The following is a 14,369-nucleotide window of genomic DNA, read 5'->3' as shown; positions in this document are numbered from 1 at the left end:
GTCGCAGCCTAGATTGCCGTCATCTTTCAGCATTTGTAATACGACATACTTTACAGTGCGTGTAGCTTAGATGATCACGATGCCAATTGAAGTTCAGGATGATGCGGCAAGCGTATCGTACTTCGGTCAGCTTCGTCTCTCTTCGTTGTGTTTGGTAAGCATTTGTCATTTCTTGCTATCGGGTGAACGCAATTGCACCCATACTCACGCTAATCGGGAATGAGTATATTATTGGCAGGCAAGCTCTCTGCTAGCTTGTTCATCAGCAAAACAGTGTCTGTGCAACTAAGCTCTCATTATCCATGGTATTTCAGCCGAAGCCGTTTCTTGATCGTTTTGTGCACTTCTGCCGGTTTCGGTAATCGGTACATTCATATTAGTCCGAGGAAGTCTAAGTAGCTTCGCGAGCCGTTTAGTCATCAGAATGGATTGAGAAGCGCTTGCGGAATGCTCGTTTCCAAACGAATAGATGATGATAAGTTGCACAGTTTGCAGGGAAACATGTTCGCTAAATAGCACATGCTGCCTATGCGTGTTGATAGAAAAGACATTCCGGTGAGGTATGGACGAGATCGACACCTTTGTAGAGATTTCCGCTGTTGCAGCATCTGGAAGATTCAAGATCCTCAGATGGACGATGTAGCAACGAATGATGATACTGCTCACCAGTTGTCACTGATGGAGTTTATTCAGTACTTTTATATGAATCTTAACACTAGCAGTTAATAATCTAACTGAAATTTATCGATTCAAATAACCCATATGACGTGTGCATACATGCGCGTCTACACTACAATACTACGACACGTGGTTCAATCATACACTTTCCACACTCACGCCATAAATGCGCCAAAATTCGTTTCGTCAGTTTGCTATTTGTATGCATATAATAATGAGTGATTGTGTTATGTTTAGTTTAGTTTTGTAGTACAATATACATTCGTACGAGGCGTGAAAGAATGCACAGCATTTTTTAATTTTTTCCATAAGTTGATAGATGGTAGGTTTTTGTTTTTGGAATAGAATGTACAGAAATGCACATTAACTTAATAATGCAGTGGAACCACTCAGAACGAGTACCCATCAGAACGAGATTTTTGCATAATGAGCAAATCTGAATGCTCAATAAATATCTCTCATTACGAGTAATATCTCGTATCATGACCAATATCATTTGTGTTGCTGGTGCGTATGTTTGATGTCGATGTGAAATCAAAATCACGATTGGTAAATATTGACCATTTATTTGATTTTAACCATCTCTCAAGTTTTATTTGCGCATTGTTAGTAGCCAAACGTTTAATAAAAAAACTATTGTCAGGAGGAAAAGTGTCGTATAATACAGGCACAATTGTCTGGTTTATGTTGAGCTCTCTGGATGGTCTGGCTGGATCTACTTCTCCATGAAGGCGAGAGTTTGTCCTGCCGATGCGCTACCCTTGTTGAAATTTCATTTGATCACATATCTGGTGTTAAAGTGTGTTGTTGATTTATTGTCAACAAAACTATCTGAATCTTTGATGATCTTATTAATGCTGAAGAATGTTAACCATAATCAATTTTCAATTTCTGAAAAATGCTAGATTTTTTTTGAGACAAATAAAGATTTCATGCTAATGTCTAATAGTGGAACACACCGACAGAAACCATGTTTTTCTAAAATTAAAGAATAAACCAATCGACAACTTTTCCATGAAAAAGGAACAATTATAATAACAGGAAAATAGTGAACAACAAATATCTTTCAAATTATTAGTATGAAAAAGATTTTCAGATGTTAATAAGCCCTTTTTATCAGCATATTTGCAATCCGGGAACCAATTGTTTCATTTTTCCTAAAAATCATATGGAAAGAGCCTCCCGCATTACGAGTTTTTCGTAGAACGACTGAGCCACTAGAACGGATACACCTGGTTATGAGGCGTTCCACTGTTGTAGTGAAACTAAAAATAATGCTTATAAAAATAATTTTTATCTACAGCATTTATATGATTATGTTTTTATTTAAATGACTATTATTGTCGTAGTTGTCAAAGTTATGTTTTTTTTTCAATTTTGTTTTGGCGCAACAACCAACGCTGTTGAAGAATTGTATTTACCACGTTATGGGTTTATCCAACATTGACTTATTGGTTAACCATGGTAAGATAGTCAATCCACGGACAATAAGGGTCACACGCGACGGGCATGATGTATCATGATCTCTCCATGGAGCCGGTCAGCTTATGATTATTTACGAAAAATTGTTAGTCATTCCTAAAAAAACACAATACAAAAAACTCACCGGTCGGAATAGAATTGAACCTAACCACTTCTGTTTGAGATGCTCGTTTTGGGATATTTAATTTGAAAAGAATTATTTTTCTTTTAAACCTGGAGTAACGGGAGAACCCTGTTTTAAATAGCCCAATGGGGACGCCTGGTAGTTCACTCATTTTCGCAGTCATCGTTCGCTAATCGAGCACAACTGTCTAGCAGGGACGGACGATGCGATGGAACCTTTGCAACAACAAGCCATGGAATCCAGCTGGCTCTTATAAGAAGACCAATTGTGTATTAGTGGATTCTTGATTAATATTTTATTTGAACCAGAGGGCCGTTTTGTTATAATTCTGTGTTTTCCTGTCACTTCACTGCCACGTTTATAACTCAATCTGGAATCAAGGTACAGTATTATATTGTAGATATTAGCTGGCATCGTGAAAGAAATGGTTTAAAATTAACAGTCGTTAAAAATTAACCAGAGTCGTTTAAAATTGCTAGAATTCGGCATTGCGAACTTGAGTTTATTTGTTAATTTTAACGACTGGTCCTATGCCGTCGTTAAACAAACGACTGTCAAGAGCGTATGTGATAAAAATTAACAGTCGTTTAATTATAGGGTAAATGTACCTATAGTGGTGGTAGTACCAATAGTGGTGGTATTGCACTAAAATGCGGTTCATACGGAAAATTACAAGTAATTAAGTTATTTACGTTAGTGTGAAATGTTCTTTAGCCTTTTACAAAGGGTTTAAAAGTTGAATGGGGCCATTCCGTTACTTAGTGACCAAAAAATCCATTATTTTGTGAAATGTGTCAAAATTTTTCCAAAATCCTTAGGATTTCATAACGAAACTCATTTTTCCGTTAACGTTCTAAATGACCACATAACCACGCAATTACTAGTTTTTCAACATAACTGTTATGAAATGTTATTGTTTTACTAAAATTATTTGCCTTTTGACCATATTTATGCATTTTTAAGTGTTTTTTACCATAGTGCCATTATAGGTACACAAAACAGGCATGTTCCTATAGTAGTATTAGATATAAAATCAATAAAAACAGGTCATTTTAGTTTTTTTCGACGACATTTTTGACATGTCGTACTGTTTTCATTAAAATAAGCAACAAAAATGAGTTTTCTGTAGGTAATTTACCAAAAACAGGCCAAAATTTCCTTATATGGCTGAATGGAAAATTGACTTCAAATCAAGCACACTCTTCCGGGTGTAGGTTGACGACAGGTGTGATGCAGTACTTTAGTCGATATTTTCATCAACCAAATTTATACATTTTTTTACGATCAAATTACGGAAGAAACCAATATTATGGCAGTAATCCTTGCTATTCATACGAAAACAGCTTCGAAACTAAGTTTCATTGATATTATACACAGTTTTTGATGCATCTTTGTTTACCAACACTATAGGACGATACGACGACTATAGGAACCATACCACCATTATAGGTACAACGAAGCAGTCACAAAAATATGTATTTTTTCGTAAATTTGATGTATTTCATGATAAAAATGGTTGTGATTGCGAAGATAAAACATATTCCGATTGCTTTGTGTTAAAATATTCAGAAATTGTCCTTCCTGACACTTTAAATCGATTAAAACACATCGGTACCACTACAAATTGCACCACTATTGGTACATTTACCCTTCTGCTCGAATTGTTTCCCTGTGTTTGCCTATATGCGATATTGAGCAGACGTTAGCTGTTTTGACGATCATTTATTTTAACAGGAAGGAACAACAATTCGGTTAAACCAATATGAACTTTCAACGACTGTTAAAATGTGTTCATTTATTTGCGAAGCCGGCTATTATTTGGAGAAACAATTTGTTGTAGTTGCGTTTGCGAGAAAGCGGTGTCCCTTAGAGTATGATTATGCGTTAAATTAATCTACTATTGGACGCAAAAGCTGTGTTACGGATCTAGGAGTGCTCCTTGACGAAAAGTTGAGCTTCCACGACACAGCTAGAGCACGTTGTCACTAAAGGGTAATCAATTGATTGGCTTACTAAAACAAATAGCACGATACATCACTGACCCGGTCTGCATCAAGACGCTATACTGCGCTTTGTTGCGGCCAGTGCTAAAATACGGTTCGGTAGTATGGTGGCATACAGCGTTTAAAGTCGATCCAGCGCAAATTTACGCGGTTCGTTTTGCGCTCCTGGAGTGTCCAACAAGAGTATGAGAAACGCTGTGCGCTGCTTGGCATCGAGACATTTAAGCTTTTGTGTTCGGTTGACCGATAAAGCGTTGATGAAACGACGCGAACACAAACTACAATTTAAAACTTATATTATAATAAAATAATACATCCGTGCCGCGCTGACACACAACTGTTCGCCACCAAACCCAGATCGGAAGAGAGCGAGCAATTCCTTAATTTTAATTCTCCTAATCAGATTTCGCATTGTTGATGTTGATTGTTGAATTTCGCCTCTCTCGTTGCGTCGGCCGTCTGAATGGTATCGGCGGCTGTCGCCAGCCGCAATCCAGGGGTGAGCAACAATACGGCCACAACAGAAGCAACAGAACTGCAACGCTCAGAGGCTGTTTGTCGCTGGACTTCTTGACAATCTGATCGACTCGCCCGCGCTTCTTTCGAAGCTCAACATGTATGTCCCGCCGAGATCGCTCCGAGCAAGATCGCTACTCGACGTGGAGGAACGCCGCACTCGCTTCGGCTCCTCTGATCCGTTTATTCGTATGTGCCGTTAGTTTAATGTCATTTGTGATCGTCATCTACCTGACATGTGGCACGTTGTTTTATTAAATTGTATTCGTGCCGTGTGATCTTCGTGTTAATAGTTGTTAATTATTTTACTAAGACTAAACGGGAATAATCGATGACCGTAAGATGACTTTTATTTAATGAATATAAGCGAATTCGCTTCAAGTAGGCCACTCACAGTCCGTTGAATTTTAATGAATGAATAACAAATAACAAATTTCACAACTGTAGAAACCGAAAATTGTTTGTGAATACACCTCAAAAACATTAACACCTTGTTCGCGGTCATACGTTAATATTTAAGTATCGTAGGCGTAATCGTCAGAATAAAACGGCATTCGTGCTCGAGAATCAGAACAGCGCACACCTTCCGATTCTTCGTAATTTCCGTTCCAAAAATTCAGCAACTTTAAACAACGATATTTCTAGAGCCAGTAGGAAACTGGAAGTTGTAAAAAGTTCCTTCTAATATTTCTTTCAAATCTGTTTACTGTTCATCATGTGATAGAGTACGCTTCAGTTGTCTTTGAGGTTTGAGGCAGCTCTAAATAAAAGGAATAGAGAGAGAAATAAACAAACATGATGTAGCGGAATATAAAATTTGTGTTGCTAAAAACGGGTGATGGCTTTTCTGAAGAGAAGGAGTATAAACGATGACTTACCATCCCATCATATGAGATACCAGCTCAATGGCCTTGACATACTTGATAACCAAAGAGTTGAAGCAAGTGTTAAGTCAAATAGCTCATTTGTATAAGTGAAGCGAAGCAGTCGTTCTGATTAAAGTGAGTGCGACGTAGTTTTGATTAAAGTGAGTGCGACGTAGTTCTGATTAAAGTGAGTGCGACGAGTGGTGTTTTTCAATTGTAATTGGATTGTAGAGGATGGGATGGTGGGGAGAATGGCTGGTAGGTTAATTGTTAATATCTGTAAATGAAACTGTTTCGTAACGTATCCAAGCATTCTGACAATTTGGATTGATCGTTTGATTGGTAGTTCATTGGAAGGGAGTTTTTGTTTACGTACTCTAATGGTTGCATACGAAGTAAACTGTAATACGAGGATAAAGAAAAATAAAGCATGCAAAAATGGCTACCTTACGTGTATTTAGCGCATGCAGCAGAATCACCCATAATTGCCAGCTACATCCCCGGTCGCGACAAAACCACGCGCGCAGCATCGGTACCGCCAAAGATCAAGCATCGGTTGATCACAGTCCCTGGAATGGTTTACGGTTTTAAGCTGGCTGGGAAACAAGTGTCAATAAGCGGGACCACTGGGATCGCGAAACGATTTGAGGACAACCGGGAAACAGGAAATGAGTAGTAGAGAGATGGATGAAAATATGATCGGGAAAAAATTTGACTATACAAAGGATTGATGATAAGATTGATCCAAATCAGATTCGAACGGAAGGCGACATCTTAATATCTTATTTCAGAACAGTCCGCCGAAGTCTCAAAAAAGGATCGAATCGCTTTCTGTCTGAATAACTCCAGAAAAAGCGAAGAGAACTAGCGAATAGGCTTGGAGAATTTCCACCGTTCTGGACGAGAGGAATCCAGAAAAGAGCTGGATCCTTCGAATATTTTAGATTCTTCATCCCCAAACGCACAAAACATAATACAATCACCGTCGTAACATAAATAGTACCACGACTGAAAATCTTAAACATTCAAAGTAGCACCTACGGCACCTACCTATTTTCCTGAAATACCCAACCACACTCAACAACCACATTGACGCTCTCGCTCTAATAGCTAGTATGAAGCATGTATATATCCTGGAATTATTCCCAGCACATGTAATTTCAGCCGATGTGTATTCATCACGTTCTATGCTATATTTGAAGATTTCTTTCTACTAGAGGCCGATGTGTACATCGACGAGACAGAAAATATACCGACTTATGAGATTGGCGAGAATGCTAAGAACCATACCAGAGGCAAACAGACAAATATCCACTCGGGAGTTACAACAAGTGCTGAAGGAGTTGATTTGTTTGTAAAAGCAACTAAGGTGAGTACGATACAGGAGTTGAATCATGTTTGTGCGCATTTCTTTGCGAAAATTGAAGCTTTTTTTGTGACATTTCGACAATACATTGCATGATCAGGATTTTTTATTTTTCTATGCTTCTTTTTCCTATGTTTTTGGTATTCGATTTAATCGGTATTTATCATGAAACCAGGTTGACTGTTTTGACACTATCCATGCAACGGTCTTTTTCTTCAGCTAATCGTAATTGAAGACATGCTGGTTGGCCAGATCAAGTTCCGTCGACTACAACAGACAATCAGGCGTATTTTTTTTATGATCAAGTCGACTCGACGTTGAGATGATCAATTTTGTGTGTTCATTTATAGAATAGAGTAGAATACGTCTGAATTATTCGAAGGATCAAAGTCTAGGCTACACAGCAGGGGAAATAAAACTCCCATTGCAGTGTTTCATAGTAGTTTTATTTACAATGTAATATATCTTAAGTAATATACAGAGTCAAAAGCGGAAAAGTCCAGTTTGAAGTTTATTTTCTCGACTCGAATCGAAATATCCGAATAGAATACACCTGCATGATAATGACTTCATATGCATTACTTCATTGCCGTCTCAAGAATATATCCATAGCAATAAGCTGTGATTTTGATAGTTTATTTGCGCCTCACCTTTACCTATAAGATGGTAGAGAAATGGTTTTAACGAGTAGTCTTAACAGAGTTCTGTAGATAGGAGCTTTCAGTCTTAAAATCCCTGAACCCAACTTCAGTCTATCCAAGCTCGCTTCATCCAAGACTTTATATGCATTTAATAAGATAAGATTGATATTGATGCCTTAGTCTTACAAAACACAAGACTTTTACCGTGCTTAAGAATACGTTTACAGGATGATTCAAGATAGCCATTGAAACTCCAATTTAAGTTTTAATAGACAGTCTTATCAGTGTCATAGTCTCAAATAACAAGTCTTTAAACGTGCTTAAGAATACGTTAACAGGTGGATTAACATTAGGTTTATGGACTCCGTCAATTGAACGGAATTTAAACTTTGAAGTGAAATACTAAAAATATCTTTTGTTTAATTTTGATTGTTACTTTTCATAAATTTATCATTACATACTATGAGTTTGTAGCATACGTATTATTTTCATAACTTTGATAGATATTGAGATATATTTATGGCGTACCTATCTCTATGGAACCCGTCAAATTGACTGGTGGATTGATTAGATTTAGTTTGTTTAGTTAAGTTGTAACATTTTTCAACAAAAGTAAATTTAGGAATGAAAGAGAACTTTAAACCACTTATTATCATAAACAAACAAATATAAATGATTTAAATAAAGTGAGCTCAATCGGTATTGCTGATCAACTTATTCTTCGTGTTTTTCGAAACTCCCGCAGACATCGGTCAAAATATGGCAAGGAAAATATATCGGTTCAGCGGTTCATCCTGAGCTTCAATTGACACCGCGATCATCCAAGTGTAGCGCCTGATGGTTAGGCAATTAGTATAATACTAGGAATAATCAATTATAGTAAGCAATTATGGTAGCGATCGTTTATGGTATGATAGGAAGGATAGGAAGGATAGGAATAATTATAGCAAGTAAATTACATAAAATGCATTAGCTAGATAAGGACAGAATATAGGGCATATGATAGAATAGGATAGGGAGATAAGCTAATAGCCACATAAGATATGTTTAAGATAAATACTTTTAGCCAATAGAAAAAAACGCAGGGTAAATTTTGGCGCGAAAAGGAGTAGTATAAATAAGGGTTAGGAATAGGAATTAGGTCATTAAGGAAACTGTATACTTAGAGGAAACGCTGCCCGAAAAATATAGAAGTAAAAAGTATTCCTAAATCGGTGTAGTTATTTCAAGTTAGATGGAAAAAAACCTTTGTCCACCACACAAGCTACACGCACTGTAAAGTATGTCGTATTACAACTGCTGAAGAATGACGGCGATCTAGGCTGCGGCAAGGTACATACAGCCAAATCGAGGCAAGTAAATTGGATGCAAAAGAAGAAAAGCGGAAGGAAGTAACCTGCAGATGAAACATACTTAACTCACATGACGTCGCTGACATAGCAGTGGCGGATTCAACGGTAAGCGGACTGAGCGGCCGCAGAAGGAAGTCCCTTTAATATATAAACTCCGTAGATAAATAACGCAACAAACATCACAGTCAATAAAGTAGCGGATAAATACAAAGCTCCAAGATTTAAGCTCTAGTGCATGTTTGGGGTTATGCCACGAGGATTTGAAATATTATGTTTGCATGCGTTTTTTGCACCACAAAACTCCAACGGGATTTCCACGAATATTCCACGGAAAAAATATTCTCAACGATATATGACTTGTCAAGTTACATAATCGCTTATGACACATGTTCTCATCACTCAAGAGATTTTAGCCCTTCTAGCGGTATAAGAGTACAACAACAGACAACAACAGAGAACAGACAAAAACTACTGCTAACACAACAGGCGGACGGATTCGAAAGAATGACTGAGTACAAGTTGCATTTTTTTTTTTCTAAATATTTGCTTCAATTTTATTCAATAATTTTCTTTGACCGAAAGTACATCACATTTTTTTATCCATGTATCGAAAATTGCAAGACTACATCCACTATTATTGGAACACACACAGGACTTTATCCGGTTCATTCGCTCCCTTCACTCTTCACGCTGCTGGCAGGAATCGGCACACCAACTCAGCTCATCGCCAGCTCCTCTGCTCAACAGCTTAAACCTACGGAAGCAAAATACATAACTTTAGCAAACTCATCAACAACCACACTAGCTTCTTGCCCACCGACCTCCACACGTGCACAGCGATCAACGCCTTCGGCTGCATCTTCCGAGGCCTCCACGATGGCTTCATCGTGAGCTTCATCGTGAGCTTCGTCGTGAGTGGTCTCTTGCTCGACGTGATCCTCGTCCACGCTGTTTGCCTCTTGCGGGATTTCCTCCAAAGCTTCTATCGACTTTCCACTGATGTCTTCACTTTCACCTCGCTCCACAATGTCGCTCATTGCATCTTCTAGAGCCTTCTCGATTTTCGACTGATCCTCATCCGGCTTCTCGACACTCTGATCTTGAGCGGCCTTCTGCTCATCCCGTTCCTGTACGGTCGATATCAGATCATTCCCTGGCTCAGTCGCCAAGGGGGCCAGGTCGACCAATTCCGACGCACTCAGCTTTTTCTCTGCGGTGGTAGCCATGGCTTAGCCGCTGTTCTGCACACTGAAATACTTGAAACCGCTCACGGATAATGTCACTGGACGACAAACAAGAATTGTAGCGCTCGATAGGAAAAGTTCCACTAGCTTAGACTTGCACTTAGACACTTGCACAACGCTCGCCACGAAGATGTTACTAGCTTCACAATATTTGAACAACGAAAGGGTGCGTGCGCAATGAGCGATCGGCTTTTATAGCCCTCTAATGCACAAAACATGTCAATGTGTTTGTGTAATTGTATTCTTAGTGTAAGTGACCAACCGTGTGCAGTTATTTGCCTGACTCATTCTTGATACTTCCCAGGGTTTCTCAGCATTAGCTTCGTTAAAAGACAGGATAGGTTAAATCGTGTAATAGAATGATAATAATGTTTTAATTTGTGTATGATCTGCATGGAAAATCTGTGTTTTGATACGTATGTCATCCTTCCGTGGAGTGCTGTCTTGTTTATCAATTGAATTTAATTTTCTCATGCTCGAGATGGGACCGTTTCGGATGATATTCTGCTCGTATTTGATGTACTTTGTATACCTTGCGCTGGAAAGCCCTGCCCAGAGCGCAGTTTCGTTCGGTACGTGCCTATATGATCGCAAACATCGTTCGCTCATTGTACGCAAGTGTTCGCGTAGGGATGACGATGCGATGAGTAATCCTTCACCACAACAGCGCAACTTCGCTGTACAGGATTAGCTGCAAAAATTATTGATGATATTCTACGGATGTACTAAAAGGCATATTGGCATAAAATCGTTGTAAAAACAACATTCAGGTTGTTTAAATATTCATTAAATATATTTCCAAATGTAGATAAGCTGTCCGGATGCGAAGTGCCGACAGTGCGAAATACAGCCGAAACGATCTTCACCGATCTATCTTTCTCAGGCACGCACGGCTCTTTAAAGTAATGTCGGCTTATGGCAGAGAGCGCGTGAGGTCTGGCTGCATTCATTCATCTAACGCAATGGACTCCAAACTTTCCAGTTCGCGGCCCGCATTGATTTACAAATAACGTTGTTGAGGGCCATGTTGACGTTACCTTTAGAATGTTTGAAAGCTCAAATGTTATTTTGTTTAGAAAATACTTACTGAATGTATCATATGTATGCAGCTTTCTTCTAATTAATCTTGATTTTCATCTGTCAAAAGTAATGAATCATATTTTTTGATTAATTAATCCAAAAACTAAGCTATTAATTTAAACCTTTAAAACTCATCGCGGGCCGCATGCGATCCTGGAGCAGTAGTTTGGAGTCCTCTGAGCTAATAGATAGATACATTAAATTTACTCAACACATTTGTATTAAATTCATTTAACCAGCAAAATAAAAGACTATTCTGAAATCGTTAAAGCAACCCAGATATGGTATGGCCAAGCTCGGTTATGACGGTTAATATCATGGCCTATCCCGCAACTGGAAATATTATAAGACAAAAGTCCTTGCATAATTTGTTTCTTAAATTAAGAGAACGTTGAATATTAGAAAAGTTCTTAATTTTTTAACGAAGTTGTTATCCCAGCATGAACTGCTCTCGAACCAATATTTGGAACACCAATAAACAATAAACCAATAAACATCTACCGCGCGCGTTATCTATTTGTGTGTTATGATTTCAAATACGATCTTGGCCCACGTAGTCAAATGAGTTTGCTGTAGCGATAGTCATCAACACAACCTTAACTTGTTGGTGTTGCTGAAAAGTGCAATACATTCAACCGATATGTGCGAGTGCATTTTTGCGCATATTGCAGTACATCGGACTCAAATGAGAGCGAACAAGGACAACGTCTCTCTCAATCTCCCACAAATGCGTCGGTCAGCGAGAGTGTTTCAGTGTACCAGCATGTCGCTTCCTTTTCGATCGTCATTTCGGTACGGCAGCTCGGTGAGGAAAGTTCGATGCAAGATGAATGCATATTTCGTAAGTGATTTCTTTTGTAGTGCGAGTGGAAAACAAAAACTAAACAACATTATGCATGCTTACACAGGAGGTAAGCTTCATCATAAATATATTCAAAAAGTTGGAGCTAATTTGCCACCGTGCTTGTCCGTGTGTGTGGTGGATATGTGTGCTGCTCTTTTCAGACCAAGTGCGTGACAGGTCGGCCAGCGTTGTGCCACTTCCAGAAGCATTTGCGCGGAATAAGCGCTTTTGTCTGTTTTTGGGCAACATTAGCTCGTTCTACGACGATAGAATGCTTGGTATGTTGTTGAACCTATATGGCCCTTTCCGGGAGATGATCTGCTCGCCCCCCACATTCCCCGGCGCAGTAAAAAGCGCAATCGTCGTTTACGACCAGCCAGAACCGCTGGAGAACGCGGCCCGTCACATGAACGGTGCTTGGCTGGCGGGCACTCGGATGTACGCGGCGGCCAGCTTTACTACCACCAGCCGGCCAATCCTGACGTCCACCGAGCTGCACGTTACCAATTTCAGCGAATGGATCGACGAGGAAGTACTACACGAGCTTTTCGGTCGGATAGGCCGGGTGATGCAAATTGTAATGGGCCGGAGCGTGTACGGGTACCGTGAGGCGTATGTGTCGTTTAGGTCGGCCATGGACACGGAGGAGGCACACTTGCAGCTCAACGGATGGGATATGGGCGATGGGTTTGCGCTCCGCGTGCGACATTCTTACACCGTGCACGGTGGAGCACCAGTTTCGCCGGCCGAGTTCCAGCGCCTGCAGACAAACCGATTCCTCGGTGGGTACGTGCGCGTGTCCGGCTTGGGGCAGTCGTTCGGAGCGGTGCGGCTGCGCGAACTGTTTGGGACGTATGGCCTCCTGAGGGATGTGTCCGTGCTGCGGGATCAGCACCGAGAGCCGCTCGGTTGGGCGATATTGCGCTACCAGAGCGATAAACAGGCCCTTTTCGTCTCCCGCATTATGGACAACACCGTGGTGGACGATTTCCGTCTCAAGGTCGTGAAGCTGTCCAACCAACTATTGCCGTTCACTGACGCTGTGTAAGTATGAGTGTGTGTTTGTGTGTGTGTGGAAGTGGAAAATTTCATTCAGTGATGTGTTTTTCCTACCATTTCCCAGTCCGATCGACTTGAGCACAGCATTTATTCCGGCGGCCTCATCGGCTGCCACATCCCTCTTCCCAAGAGCCTGGTTGGGTGTGTAATGTCTTCCACGTGCTTTCGTCCAGGCGCTGTTGGATTCCATATCGCTCATTCTAAAGCTTCGTTCATCAGCGAACCATGCATCCTGGCAGAGTGAAGTGGATCCCACGCTGAAGAATAGTGATCGAGTGCAAGTAAAACGTGCAATTGCAAGTTTTTTTTATCTTTGTATATAGATTCAAGGTCCACGTTTAGTTTCACTTGAGCAAGGAGTGGAGCTCAGTGCATTAGAAGAAGGTTGTTTTTTACTGATATGAATGAATTTTGAATAAATGACCATTGTACTTACTGCGAATCGCATACCATTTCCATTATCAGTCTATACGAGCTACGTTAAAAATATAGTATACACTATAATACAATACGTTATAAACTTACACAATTTTTAATGTGTTAAAATTCTTTTATTAATTCCTTTATCAAGACAGCTTTTGTTACGGTTAAGAGATTTCAATATGAAGATGCAGTCAATAATGCTTGTCTTGCTAGCGAAATAAATCATAAATAAGAAAAGGCAATTTTGGAACTATTTTAATCAATAGGCGTTCTCACTGCCACAGACAGACACGATAGTTGGGATGTTTGTATGCAGTAATGGATATAAGCCACTGAGGCGCTCTGGAGCTGCTGACCAAACTTCCAGCGTTTTACGAGCCATAATGCTTACAGTCATCTCGAGCCGCACGAGAGACGAATGCCATAAAGCCTCGTAAAATAACACGACGGACGAAGATATGTGATCTTCATTCATCGATTGGGCACCGCGATCGCCGCCGTTTGTGCCGTCCGACGCAGACGGACGGTTTATGACATGGCCCCGGGGGTGGTTATGCAAAAACATACGGTTTGCGTCGCATCGCAAGCACCTTTGAAAGTCCCCGGCGAATGATGCTGCGAAGGAAGTATGAAAGAGGGTGATGGAGTGGGCCGAAGAATCAGTAGAATGGAACCAAGCGTCCAAGAACAT

General features: G+C 40.0%; 2 protein-coding genes across 2 annotated transcripts; one reads left to right on the top strand and one right to left on the bottom strand.

Annotated features, from left to right (window-relative positions):
• Positions 1-9,558: 9,558 nt before the first annotated feature.
• On the bottom strand, positions 9,559-10,437 carry LOC120906525. Its single transcript, XM_040318270.1, has 2 exons — positions 9,850-10,437; positions 9,559-9,782 (listed from the first exon to the last, which is right to left on the bottom strand). The coding sequence occupies exons 1-2, from the start codon at positions 10,252-10,254 to the stop codon at positions 9,777-9,779; spliced, it is 411 nt and encodes a 136-aa protein (XP_040174204.1). The 5' UTR covers positions 10,255-10,437; the 3' UTR covers positions 9,559-9,776.
• A 1,724-nt stretch (positions 10,438-12,161) lies between these two features.
• Positions 12,162-13,724, top strand: LOC120906251. The gene is made up of 3 exons (XM_040317788.1): positions 12,162-12,263; positions 12,358-13,240; positions 13,320-13,724. Exons 1-3 carry the CDS (start codon positions 12,179-12,181, stop codon positions 13,402-13,404), a joined length of 1,053 nt encoding a protein of 350 aa, XP_040173722.1. The 5' UTR covers positions 12,162-12,178; the 3' UTR covers positions 13,405-13,724.
• The last annotated feature ends 645 nt before the right edge of the window (positions 13,725-14,369 follow it).

The sequence above is a fragment of the Anopheles arabiensis genome, chromosome X (genome assembly GCF_016920715.1).
Source record: "Anopheles arabiensis isolate DONGOLA chromosome X, AaraD3, whole genome shotgun sequence".
Lineage (NCBI taxonomy): Eukaryota > Metazoa > Arthropoda > Insecta > Diptera > Culicidae > Anopheles > Anopheles arabiensis.
The sequence above is the reverse complement of the archived record's forward strand: the minus strand, read 5'-3'. Positions and strand labels throughout refer to the sequence as shown.